The 12,482-nt window shown below is 40.4% G+C and overlaps 1 protein-coding gene across 2 annotated transcripts in view; it reads left to right on the plus strand.

Annotated features, from left to right (window-relative positions):
- Cdin1 (CDAN1 interacting nuclease 1) overlaps positions 1–12,482 on the plus strand; it is a 208,918-nt gene that overhangs the window by 80,857 nt on the left and 115,579 nt on the right. For both annotated transcript variants that reach the window (XM_036183137.1, XM_036183139.1), the window contains exons 6-7: positions 11,574–11,653; positions 12,001–12,050. In XM_036183137.1, the coding sequence (XP_036039030.1) occupies positions 11,574–11,653; positions 12,001–12,050 (130 nt within the window). The remainder of the gene's footprint in view (positions 1–11,573; positions 11,654–12,000; positions 12,051–12,482) is intronic.

Here is a 12,482-nt window from a genome sequence, read left to right on the forward strand (position 1 = left end):
ATAGCCAAGGAACCCACAGGCTACAACCAAGTCATATCCCCTTCATTAAGCAGGCGCAAGACATTGACAGATTCTGTTAACTCCCCACATTACATTTTCTTCATTGGGAAGATAACACTAGCTACCTCCTCATTGGACATTATAAAAATTTCAGTCACTTAAATACTAGCGAAGTTTGTGGGGTCTTGTTTCCTATGGTGCCAGTGGGCATATCCAGGTCACTGTGCATGCTGTAGAAGCACTCTGCCACTGAACTGTACCCTAGACCTAGCTGAAGCACTTTGAGTAAGGCCTGGCATACTGTAAGTAAATGTTTGATATTACTCGTTTGGATTTTTTTTTTCCCCTTTTAGAAATGGAAATTTGTAGGGCACAGTAAACTGCTTGCCATGCAAGCATGGGACTTGATTTCATTCTCCAGAACCAATGTAAAAAGGCCAGCATGGTAGCAATGCATTTGTAATCCCAGGCCAGTGGGAACAGAGAAAGGCGGATCCCTGGGGTGTGCTGGCTAGCCACAGGGGCCTAATCAATGAGCTCAGTGAGAGACATTGTCTCAAAAAACAAGGGTAAATGGCTCCCAAGAAACAAGACCCAAGGTTGTCTCCAGGCCCCCACTTATACAAGTGCATACATGTGCAGGCACCCTCGTACATTTGAACACACACAGTGAAACAGAAACTTGAGTGCCTTACATCCCTAAGTGAACATTCCTTTGACATGGTACAAATATGAAACTAGCATTTCTGAAATTTTAGAAACTTAGCTATAGCATATGACTTTTGGGCACATCTGCCTGATACCACATAATATTTCTTGATATTTGTGTCATTTTTTTCAGCATCTTTAGTGTATTTGTGCACATACGTACATGCGTGCCTACATGTGCATATGTGAGTTTAAGAGGACAGCTTTCAGGAGTTGGTTCTCAGCTTTCACCATGTGATTCCCAGATACCAAACCTAAGTGTTGAAGGTTGGTGTCTTACCAACCTGAGTCATCTCACCAGCTCCATTTACATATCAAAATGGAAATTTATGATTCTACTTTAAAAGATAGACTATTTTGACATAAATATATAATACTTATAAAATAACAGGTAATTGTTACCAAAGAAGTTATATTACATGCTAGTGAAGTCATTCTCATGCTTATGTCAGAGATAAACACACCCCTTTTGTGGGTACGTATGCTTATATGTTTTCAACACTTTCCTAAGATATATTGAATTATATTGCTTCCTATTCTGTTTCCCCTAAATGAATTTTTAGCCTATTCATTCATAATAAGAAAACCACAGTTAAATGTACTTGGCTATTTAAAGAAAAGTCGCCCTAGTAACAGGACTACAAATAGGACTAGATTTTTGCCTTCTCTTTCGTTTGTGTTTATTCATTCGTTCAGCAGAGTACTGAATTGTTGTCTTATAGCAGCTGAGAGAAATCCTTCTGCTTTTAAACAGCATGTCCAGTGCTCTTATACAATAGCTCCTTTGCCACCCTGTGAGCCATGCCTTCTTCTTTGTGGCAGTGCATATTCAGATGCACATATCCGTGGCCGTCTACTAGCATAGATCAACCCTGAAAACATACATGAAAGTAACATGTGGACTCAACAGCTTATATATGTAAATACAAATACATATATGTATGTATGCAATAACAATTGATGGGAAAAAAGAGGCCATGAATTTGGAGAAGAGCAGGGAGGGGTATGTGAGAGGGTTTGGAGGGAGGGAAAGAAGGGAGAAATGTAATTAAAATACAGTCTTAAAAAAAAAAAAATAAGTTGCATAAGTGGTATGGCTGGGCAGGCCAATTTAAAAAATATTATAAAATTATTCTTAGATGGACGGTCCTTTTTTTGTTTGTTTGTTTGTTTTGAAATGTATCCTTATGATCCAAATTGTGGAGTGAAAGAACTCATTCCCAGACACAAACTATGACATGCACCTCCTCCCCCAACTAAATGAATAAATGTAGTTAAAAAAACATTTAAGGTTAAGAAACATTTGCTTAGCTAGGCATGCTGGCTAATACATATGATGTTGGCACTTAGGAGGATGAGGCAAGAAGATCACTAAAAGTTCAAGACCAATCTGAGGTACATACTGAGTTCTAGGCAAGCCTGAAACCTGAAACCCTGTCACAAAAAGTTGGATGCTGGTTCATAGAATTCAGGAATTCAGGTTTACTTACATTCATCATCTTAGGAGATGCTATGTGAGCTGTGGGGTAGAAAAGACATCAATGATCTTACCCAGCTGTGAACTCCACAAACTAGGACATCAACCTCTCAAGCAAGAAGTGCTTGTGAGTCGGATACTGGGGTAAACGCTGAAAGATCAGAGAGACAAAGGAACGGGCCACTAGAGAAACTTCTCATCACTACTGAATCCTCAGGCCAAATGGAAGACGAGATCATATCTCCTAAAATCCTCTGACTGAAATGCCCTCCGAGTCCTTAGCCAAAAGGGCTTGAGTCCTCAGACAAAAAGACGTTTAGTTCCTGTCTCCCTGTGTCTTATATGCCTTCCTCCGCCCAGCCCTATCACTTCCTTCCTAGTGCTGGGATTAAAGGCGTGTGTGCTTCCCAAATACTGGTAGCAAAGGCATGAGAACTCATGGGCTGGGATTAAAGGTGTGTGCCACCACTGGCTCTGTTTCTCTCCTAGACTGAGTCAATCTTATGTAGTCCAGGGTGGCTTTGAACTCATAGAGATCCAGATGGATCTCTGCCTCCTGAGTGCTAGGATTAAAGGTGTGTGCCATGACTCCCTGGCCTGTATGTTTAATCTAATGGCTGGCTCTGTCCTCTGATTCTCAGGCAAGCTTTATTTGATACACAATATATCACCACAGTGCCTAGTTACGCAATAGTGGCACTATTGGTCTGTGGTTAACCAACTGCTCTCTGAGCCCCACTCCAGAGCAGGGAATATATGCCCAGTCCTGTATACTTTCTGTCTAAAAATAAATGAATAAATTAATAAGTAGATGGAACAAATAAATAAAATGACTAAATCAATAAAAACAGAAGAAACTAAAGGACACATGACAGGGAAGATCATAGGCCCTGGGGGGAACTGACCATCAGTTAGCTAAATTGACAGAAAGTCATTGCCTTGTAAATATTTATGTTTATACGTATTGACAGATTCTACTCTCAGCCTTAATCAGAGAAGCCTCTCTCCAGTGGATGATGATGAATGGAAAGAGTCAGGGCTGCACAAAGGACTGAGAATAAGTGACAGATGAGGGCTCGGCCCCAAGTAAGACATTTCTACTGCTCTCTAAGGCCTGGGGAACACTGAAAAGGAGGGAGCAGAAAGAATAGAGCCAGAAGGTAAAGAAAGGAGGTCCAGAGTTCCATCTTCAGAGCAGGGCAGTCATTACAATCAAGAACTCAGAGCAGCTGGAGCTACTGACAGTGGGTCTGCGAGAATGAATCCATTGACTGTCAGACATGGAAGAAGGAAGGACTCGGGGGCATTCCCCTGGCTGTGGAACTCTTCCTGCTGGTATGTCCCAGATGAGAACTCATTCCTTTCAGTTGTGTTCATACCCCACCAGGCCTCAATTATTTGTCCTAATTCAGTGGCAACACAGCTGGCCTTGGTCACACTGAATGGGTCACAAAACTAAAAGTCATGAGTCTAGGAAGGAGATTGGGGGTGGAGTTGATAGAGACAGAAGGGAGATATGAGCAGATAGTGGGAAAGAGTAGTTAGAATGCATTACATGCATGTTTGAAATTGCCAAAAATGTTAAACATTTTAAGTTTTTTATGTGAATAAATTAAACATCAAATTCAGGAATTTAGAGCTATATAATGTCGAGCTTAAGAATCAGAAAACTTGTGGCTTCATAAATAGTGCCAAACTTGAGAGACTTCCTTATCATCTGGGGACCCATGACGACACTAATTCTTCCTATGTATTAGTTCCTGTATTAGTTATTTTTTCATTTCCCTGACAAAAGACCCGACAAAGCAGCTGAAGAGAAGAGGAAATGTCGATGGGGCTCACAGGTGATGGCTGCTCATCCTGACAGAGACATCTTTGCAGCAGGAATATTAGGTAGCTGTTCATTGCATCTATAGTCCTGAGCCAGAGACTAAGATGAATGCTCAGCTCACTTTCTCCTTTTTGTTCAGTTTGGGATCTCAGCACGTGGTATGGCACCATCCATATGTAGAGCAGGGCTTCTCACCTTAATTAACCCAACCTAGAAATTTCCCCACAGACATGGCCATTGATTTGTCTTTTAGGTGATTTGAGATTTTGTCAAGTTGTGAATGTTAACCACCATGAGTACTTAGATATTTAAAGACAGCAGTAGTAACCAGAGTAGTCTAAAAATTCCATTTTCTCATCATTTTCTAAAGCGTGGTGTGATTTTTAAATCATAGCATGCTGATGAATCTCTTTTAAACAGTTGACAAAGTAACAATTGCCAGAAGATTGGTAGACAATAGAGTCCTTTCTAGTCTAAGAACTGAAGACTACATGCAGGTTATAAAAACAAGAATGGCTTGAAGAGAGGAGGTAAGAATTGAACTGGGTTTCAAAGTTTGGGCCAAGGGAAAAATGAGGGGAAAAAATGTAGTTCTGGAGGCTGTGTATAGGAGTTTGGGGAGGACTTATGTAAAAATCACGACTTAGCCAGATGCTTAAATAATAGCTGTTGGGATATTTGGTTGACTCAAGTTGATGGTATACAGTGGTCCTGAAGCTGCAAGTTGCCAGAGACATGGTTCTGATTATCATCAGGTCATTCTTTGGAGATGCCTTCTTCTTTTACTTACATGCTACTTTCATATTTGACAACTTTTAAATTTCTTAATTGATTACATACGAGACAGAACAGAATTTAATTTGTCCTGTAGGATTCAGTTGTCAGGTGATATCCAACTGCATTAGGCATCATTTGTATGTTGTAAGGAAATAAAGCCTGCAACTTGGAGGAACAGCAAATATACAAAACCAGCAAAATAACAGTTTCCCAGGAGAGGCATTAACATGTTGATCCCTATAGAGATGTGGCTTGAGAGCTCCGTAACTTCCATGTCCAAAGGCCTTTGACCAATTTTTGAAGAGAAGATTAAATACTCACTAGTATTTAGGCTTTTTGTCTTGGAGCTCAGTCACTGTTGGCAGCATTACACAAAGGAGAATCACCTGGTGCATCTTGGGAGTCTTACAGCCTTGTGCTTTCCCAGGGGTAGCCAAATAGGCTCTATCACCACAGCTGCAACTGTACATGAACTTGTCTTCCAGATAGTCGTGTCCTCTGTCTCGTTTTGCCCTTCCGTCACTCATCCTCTCTTCTATTGATAACCACTATCCATTCCACAGTTAGGCTGTGCTGTTGGCCCACTGTGCGTAAACTTCTTTGTGATCTCAGATTAAAGATCTCAGTTAGATGGATAGGCTTTGTTTCGAGCCCAGGTGTAATCTAGTGGAAGGAAGCCACTGTTGGCTGTAGGTGGAACCTTGAGGGATTTTCAGAGCATAATCAGTTCATCTACTTGCTTGCATTAGGATCATCTAGTAGCTGGCTTCAACAAAAGCAAACATTACCAATGTGAATTTGAGGTCTGTGCCTTGTTTGATTGCATATATTCCCTTAGCGAGGGAGAAAAAAAATCTTTTTCTACATGGCTATGGACACACTTTATGTTAACATGCCTAATCCCATTGAGAACACTTAAACCAAATACACACACAAATAGAAGAATTTGTCACAGTTTTTTCCTAGGACAGATTTGATAGTGAACTGTACACTTTGGCCAAAAAAGTATGTGTGTGTGTGTGCTTGCGTGTGTTCATGTGTGTCTATGCATATCTGTGTGTCTGATTTAAAGGCTAGCCTGGCATTGCCAGTCTTTGCTTTTGAGCAGATTTACCTGGCTGTCTATGGCTATAGTACTGTCTACTTTAGGATCACGATCTTGACTTCATGGAGGCCCCATGAAGTCCTTCTTTTTTTGACTCACTCCACAGTAGACAGTAATCCTGTACATGCTGACAGTGCAGTGTTTGGAGGGGGAAGGCAAGCCATACTATCAACAACTGTGGAGCCAGCATGTCAGCTTTATAAAAGCCTGAGGCTCAGTCCTGGGAAGTGCTTGATGGCATGATTTTATTTAACCTTCACAACTGTCCTGCATGCCCATTTCACTCTCCTTTACAGACAGGATAACTGAAGGTCACCAGGCCTAGAACTCAACATCTGTGTATAGATTAAACCATGAAAAAAGGACCAGAAATTTTTGTTGTTGTTTTTACTTACAATATATACCCTTAGGTTGTGGTGTATCAGGGAAAGAGAAAGAGATTAGGAGGAGATCAGCACATTGGTGGATTTGAGTCCAAACTTAATGTTTGTTTACTGCCGAGAACCCAAACTAAGGGAATGGGCAAAAGGATTCAAAAGCTGAAAAACAAATTGAAAAATGGTTGATAAAACTAAAGAATTAAGAATGGACTCTTGCTGGGCAGTGGTGGCACACACCTTTAATCCCAGCACTCGGGAGGCAGAGGCAGGCAGATCTCTGTGAGTTCGAGGTCAGCCTGGACTACAGAGTGAGTTCCAGTAAAGGCACAAAGCTACACAGAGAAACAAAAAACAAAAAACAAAAACAAACAAACAAAAAGAGTCTTTGAAAAAGTAGAAAGTACTAGTATATTGCAGTGATAGAGCACTTTCCTCTACCCCTCTACTTCCTTCTAAAATGCAAAACAACTGCTCTCTGCCTCTCTCTCTCTATGTCTCTCTCTTTCTCTCTCTCTCTCTCTCTCTCTCCCTCTCTCCCTCTGTGTGTGTGTGTGTGTGTGTGTGTGTGTGTGTGTGTTTGTGTGTGTTTGCATGCGCGTATGTAGATGGGAACCCAAAAGGGAAAATAATTACATTGGTTATGGGACATTGAAGATTCAATTTGGTACCAACAATAAAGTTTCCTCCAGGATGGCTAGCTTCCATAACACTAGAAGGTGCTATATAGGCTGCTGGGGAGAAGGAGTCACCAAGGGTCTTAACCTATGCACCTGTGAACTATAATAGTGATAACCCTGACAAGAAATGCTCATGGGTGCATTAGTGGTATGAACATTACAGTGGTAACCAACCACCTTCTGATTGGATTTAAGCCCTGCTCCACAGGAGGGAACACATGTCTCTACTGTAAATCTGAGCAAAAACCCATGAGTGAGATCACAGACCCAGGCGTGAATCTAATATCATTAATCTGTTAAATAGGTGAAAGGTCAAGCTGTGCTCTAAATTCATATTTCTGTTTGCAGAGATTAATTCATCACTCAGACCTGGTGGGAAAGACTGGCGGTACTGTCTTATTTCCTTACATGTAGAAATGTCAAAGACTGAACACTTAGTTTAAAATCTTCTTTGAGAGGGTGATCAAAGGAATAGATGCAGAAAATGTTAGTTTCAAAGGAATAACTTGATAAAGAAAAAATGAGTAAAACTTAACTTGACAAAGAGAAGAGAAAGGAGTGACAGAACATGAAACGTAAGAGAGTAAAGTCCAAATGTCCAGACAGAAAAGAGTTTACACAAGTTAATACTAAAGCACATGAAGTAAATGTATTATAAATACATGAGTCAGAGCACACAGCAACTCTATGCATGTTTGTTATACTGGTTTTGCACATTTCTTATGTTAGAAGCATTCTATAATGAACTCATTCACAGTCTTAAGTAAGCATTCTGCCTCAGTCAAAACATTGCTGCCATCTCTTGTGACATGCTTTATCCAATGCCTGCCCTTTGCTGTTTATGCGACCATGGCTCCAAGTGACTTGAATTCTTATTTTCTGCCTTCTTTCTAGAAAGGAGAAATCTGTATCTGCTGTAGTGAAAATCATCAGAAAGGGAGAACAGGCTTTCTGTCTCCATGGTCAAAAAATCTGGAGGCCCACACGGTGCCCAGTTAATGCTGCTCCTATGTACATGTGTTTAGAGCTGACCACTTAGAATTAGAAAATGCATCAAAGGGATCATCCCTGGAAAAAAACGGTTCTCTCTCACTCAGCAGCCATTGACTGCTTGTAGCTCTTCATCTAGGGATGGGGCCTTGTGAAATCTCACCGACCCATGTTGACATGTGTGGCTATTATGTAGATCTTTAGGTATCTTGCTGATATTGCTAGTACGTCACGGGTACAGTATCCTTGTCATGTCTAGAAGGCACTATGTCACAGCAGGCATGCTGTTTCTCTAACTCTTACAGTCTTTCCTCCCCTTCTTCCACAGTGTTCCCTGAACCTTAGGTTTAGTGGTTGGGACACCCAGTTAGTACACCTCAATTTGCAGGTTTTACAGTTTAATTAAAAATAACTAACTCTCTTTATTTTGTTCTTTGCTTTTGTAATCAACTTATTATCAATATATTATATGTAACCAACATAATGTTTTCTCTTCAACATATTAAAGGGGCTTTTTTTCTTCCATTTTTGTGTGGTGTGTGTGTGTCTGTGTGTGCATGTGGAAGCCCCAGGTTGATGTTGGAGATCATCCTCAGTTGTTCTTCTGCTTTGTTCAAAGGGTCTCTTAATCAAACCTAGTGTTCACCAATATGGCTTGACTAGTCTTGTTAGCCATTTCACTCTGAGGGTCCCCTGTCTCTGCCTTCTGAGTGTTGTACAACATGGTCACCATACTCACACTTGGCATTTACTTGGGTTCTGAGGATCTCTGTCCTCAGATTTGTATGCACTTTAACCACTAAGCCAGCTCCCCAACTGAATCCTGAGAAGCGCACCATTCAAAGGTTTATATTGTGATGAAATTAAAACCATTATTCTCTTTTTTGATGTTTCCTTTTTTACCCTCAAAATAAATGACCTACATTTCTCAGATCTTGGAACATTGACTGTCTTATTGAAAAAGAGCCTTTAAAAATTATTTGAACAGTGGATTTGCATGTAATTTGTTAAGAGGTCAGTAATTTTCCACTGGCTAGCACTTTGGGTCAAACTTGCCTATAAATAATGTTTTCTTCACATGGGCCTGAATTTACATTGCAACACCTTTGCACCTCATGACCAGGTGTGCACAGAGAAGGCTGCTGTTTCCATGAGTAATGTAGAAGGAGGTATGTGCCATTAGCCTCTGCGAATGAGTGACAGACCAAAGGAAGTATTCTCAGAGAAGGCGACCACACATGTGAGGAACTGCTTTGATCTCCACCATCTGGCTAGGCTTTAGAATTATGCCAGGGAAAGTGGGCAGGTTCACCAGGCACATATTGTCTGCTTAGAGCTGTTCCCACATCATCTGTTCCTAAGTAAGGTGATGGGTTACTGTTTCATATTCTCAGTATCCATACCACTTATCCATGGTAATTTCTGTCAAAAATAATTGAGTATAGCCCAAGTTTATAAAACACAGCAAATGTCTAAGTCTCACTTGGTTCAGACTACTACTTGAACTTTAACAAAATGATGTGGCAGCTGTTTTCTCAAGAGACTCACATGAGAACTGTTTAGAGCAGTCAACTCAAATAATAGAATCACTTCCTACAGATGAAGTCATTGAATGCAAGGGGCCACACTGTTTACTAGTTTGCTGAACTGGTTGCAAGACAGGAATGGATGAGATAGCTAGGTGATGCTCTTTTGAGATTCCATATGGGCTCTCCCCATTACTGCAAACATGTGTTTGCAAATTTCTGTTACGTGTATCAGTGATGCTATAAGCATGCAGTCATGTAACTAGCATAGACAATAATTAAAATGATTTTTTTGAGAATCAGGTCTACACTAAAGATGCTGTCATCTTATTTCTTTCCACAGTGTTTACTATTATATCCCATATCTGTCAGTGACCGAAGGCCACTGAAGTTGATAGAGAACATGCTAGTAAAAAACTAAGCTTACATTATCCAAGTACACAAAATCACACCCAGCTGTGACCTTTACTAACTTTCTTAACTAGATAATTGTACAAGTGACACTCAGGCAGTCCCTGCATGAGTCATTCCCTAATCCATCCTGCTAAATATTTGAGAGGTTGATTCCATAGGAGAATCTTACAGAATCGATTCGCACCAGGAGCAGGACCAGGATGTCCTACCTAGCTTTCATAGCTTTACGTCTCACAGACACCCATCTCATGATGTTTTCCATTCTGCCCTTCTTCTAACATGATGGTTCCTGGGATTTCAGACTAGTTTACAGGTAGATGAGACATATTTGGGGTGGAAATTTTATTTACATATAAAATATATTTACTCCCTATCCACCCTGCCCTCCCCAAATGATAGACCCTATATGATGTTGTTTGAATCTTAGATGATCTTTTAATAAAAAAATAAAAACAAAAACCCAGAGCCAGATATCAGGGTGAAAGCTGAAAGATCAGAGAAGCAGAGCAGCCAGCCACTAGTTCTTACCTCTACAAAATCCTCAGCCTAAAAAGAGATTCTGTTTCCTCACACCTTATCTACCTTTCTCTGCCCTGCCATATCACTTCCTGGGATTAAAGGCACGTGTACTTCCCAAGCAAAGGCATGAGATCTCAAGTGCTGGGATTAAAGGTGTGTGCCACCACTGCCTGACCTCTATGTCAAATCTAGTGGATGGCTCTGTCCTTTGATCCTCAGGCAAGTTTATTAGGGTACATAATATATCACCACACTATACTCATAAGTTCCACACATAGGACTCTACCAACTACTAATAGGAAATGCATGAGAGAAAATTGTATGTGCATTCATATACAGACTTTTCTTACTCAGTAAAGACAGTATAACAATGATTTACATGCCATTTGTATTGAGTTAGATTACAAACAATTTAAAGACAGAGCATATTACAGATTGTGGGGTACGTTATATACAAATACTGTAGTTTTTCTTATAAGGAAATTGAGCATTCATAGAATATGGTCTCTGTCAGGGGTTCTGGAAATCATAGATACAAGAAGACAATAGCACACACACACACACTCACACACACACACACACACACACACACACACACACAGTTTCCTCATTTCAGATTCCACACTTATAAGCCTGTCTTACCTGTATTCCTCACCTGTGAAATGGACATAGCAACTGGTGGCAGTTGATGAGAATTATTTTGGACAGATTTAGTATTGAGAGATATTTGTATTGGCATGAGTGAAGCCTGTGAGTCTGGCCTGCCCTAGTTACCTTTACAAGTACAGGTGCTTGGGAATAAGATCTCTACCTGTAAAAGTTAAATCTTTTCTGGTTATTGCTATTGGTTTGTTTTTTTTTTTTCTTTCCCCAAAGTTGGCTTTTCCAAAGCTGATTAGTCTGCAAATAGACATATGCTTTAGGTCTACACTTGTTAATTTACCTTGGAAAAAATCAAGTCACTGTCAAGTCTGGCAATGTAGCTTACAAATACTTGGCAAAAAATGATCTAATTAAAAGCTTCTCTTAGATGAAAATCTTGGGGAAATGATCAGTATCAGTACTGTTTTCTTTTCATGATCTGTGTGTACCTTGGTGTACGTCACTTCTCATGTCATATTAAAAGTGTGTTGACTGTCTGCTAATAGTTCATCTCTTTCCTTCTACAGCCTCCAAGTCTGTTATAAATAATATGCTACGGGACCCTTCTCAGATTCCAGACGGAGTTCTAGCCAACCAGGTCTATCAGGTATTAATCACAGCTGTTTTCAGTGGCGGTGCTGTTATCTGCCTAGCCGAGTAGAGGATTTTAAACCTCATTTAATTACTGTCATCATAAACTATCACTGAGGTCAGGGCGCACCGTAAATGGCAATGCAATATTTTCGAGGAGAGCATTTTACTTTTTAATAGCTTGCTTTTATAGTAAATAAAAAGCATGCAATTTTTGTTTTCTGTGATTAAATCTGAATAGCCTCTTGATAGCTTTCTTTTGGGTGGTGGGGGGTGAAGAAAGGTAATGACTGCTTTTAGAATATTTACTGTGGTGGGTTTGTAGTCACCCCAGCCTATAACCCTCCTCTTATTTGTCCACAGTGCATTGTGAACGACTGCTGTTATGGACCGCTGGTGGACTGCATCAAGCAGTATCCTTCCCCATAAAATTTTAGGTGCACAATTGACGAGCTCAGACTCAGTGGAGGAGATGTGTCTAGCTTTAACCTGACATAAAGTTCTGCTTCACAAAACACATTTCATCTTCTCCTATTTTACATTCCATCAACTAGAGGGTCACTGCAGAACCACTCTTCTCTGCCGCTTAGGAGAGATCAGCGAGGCCACTGGAAGATGTCAGTTCAGCAGGTGCACACCTGCATGCTTATTTCACTGCTCGGTTTCCAGTGAGCTTCAGATGCAGTCATTAGGCAGGTAACACACTGTCGTGGAGTGTATCTAACCATCCCAGTGGCCATTTTCAAAGTATAACAAAGTTCCATTTTAAATGAGCCAAATTCAGCTGAGTGTTCTAGAATAAATTTTGAACCTAGACTTAAAGAATGGTGTTATTAAAATGCCAC

Source organism: Onychomys torridus, chromosome 4 (assembly GCF_903995425.1).
Source record: "Onychomys torridus chromosome 4, mOncTor1.1, whole genome shotgun sequence".
NCBI classification, from domain to species: domain Eukaryota; kingdom Metazoa; phylum Chordata; class Mammalia; order Rodentia; family Cricetidae; genus Onychomys; species Onychomys torridus.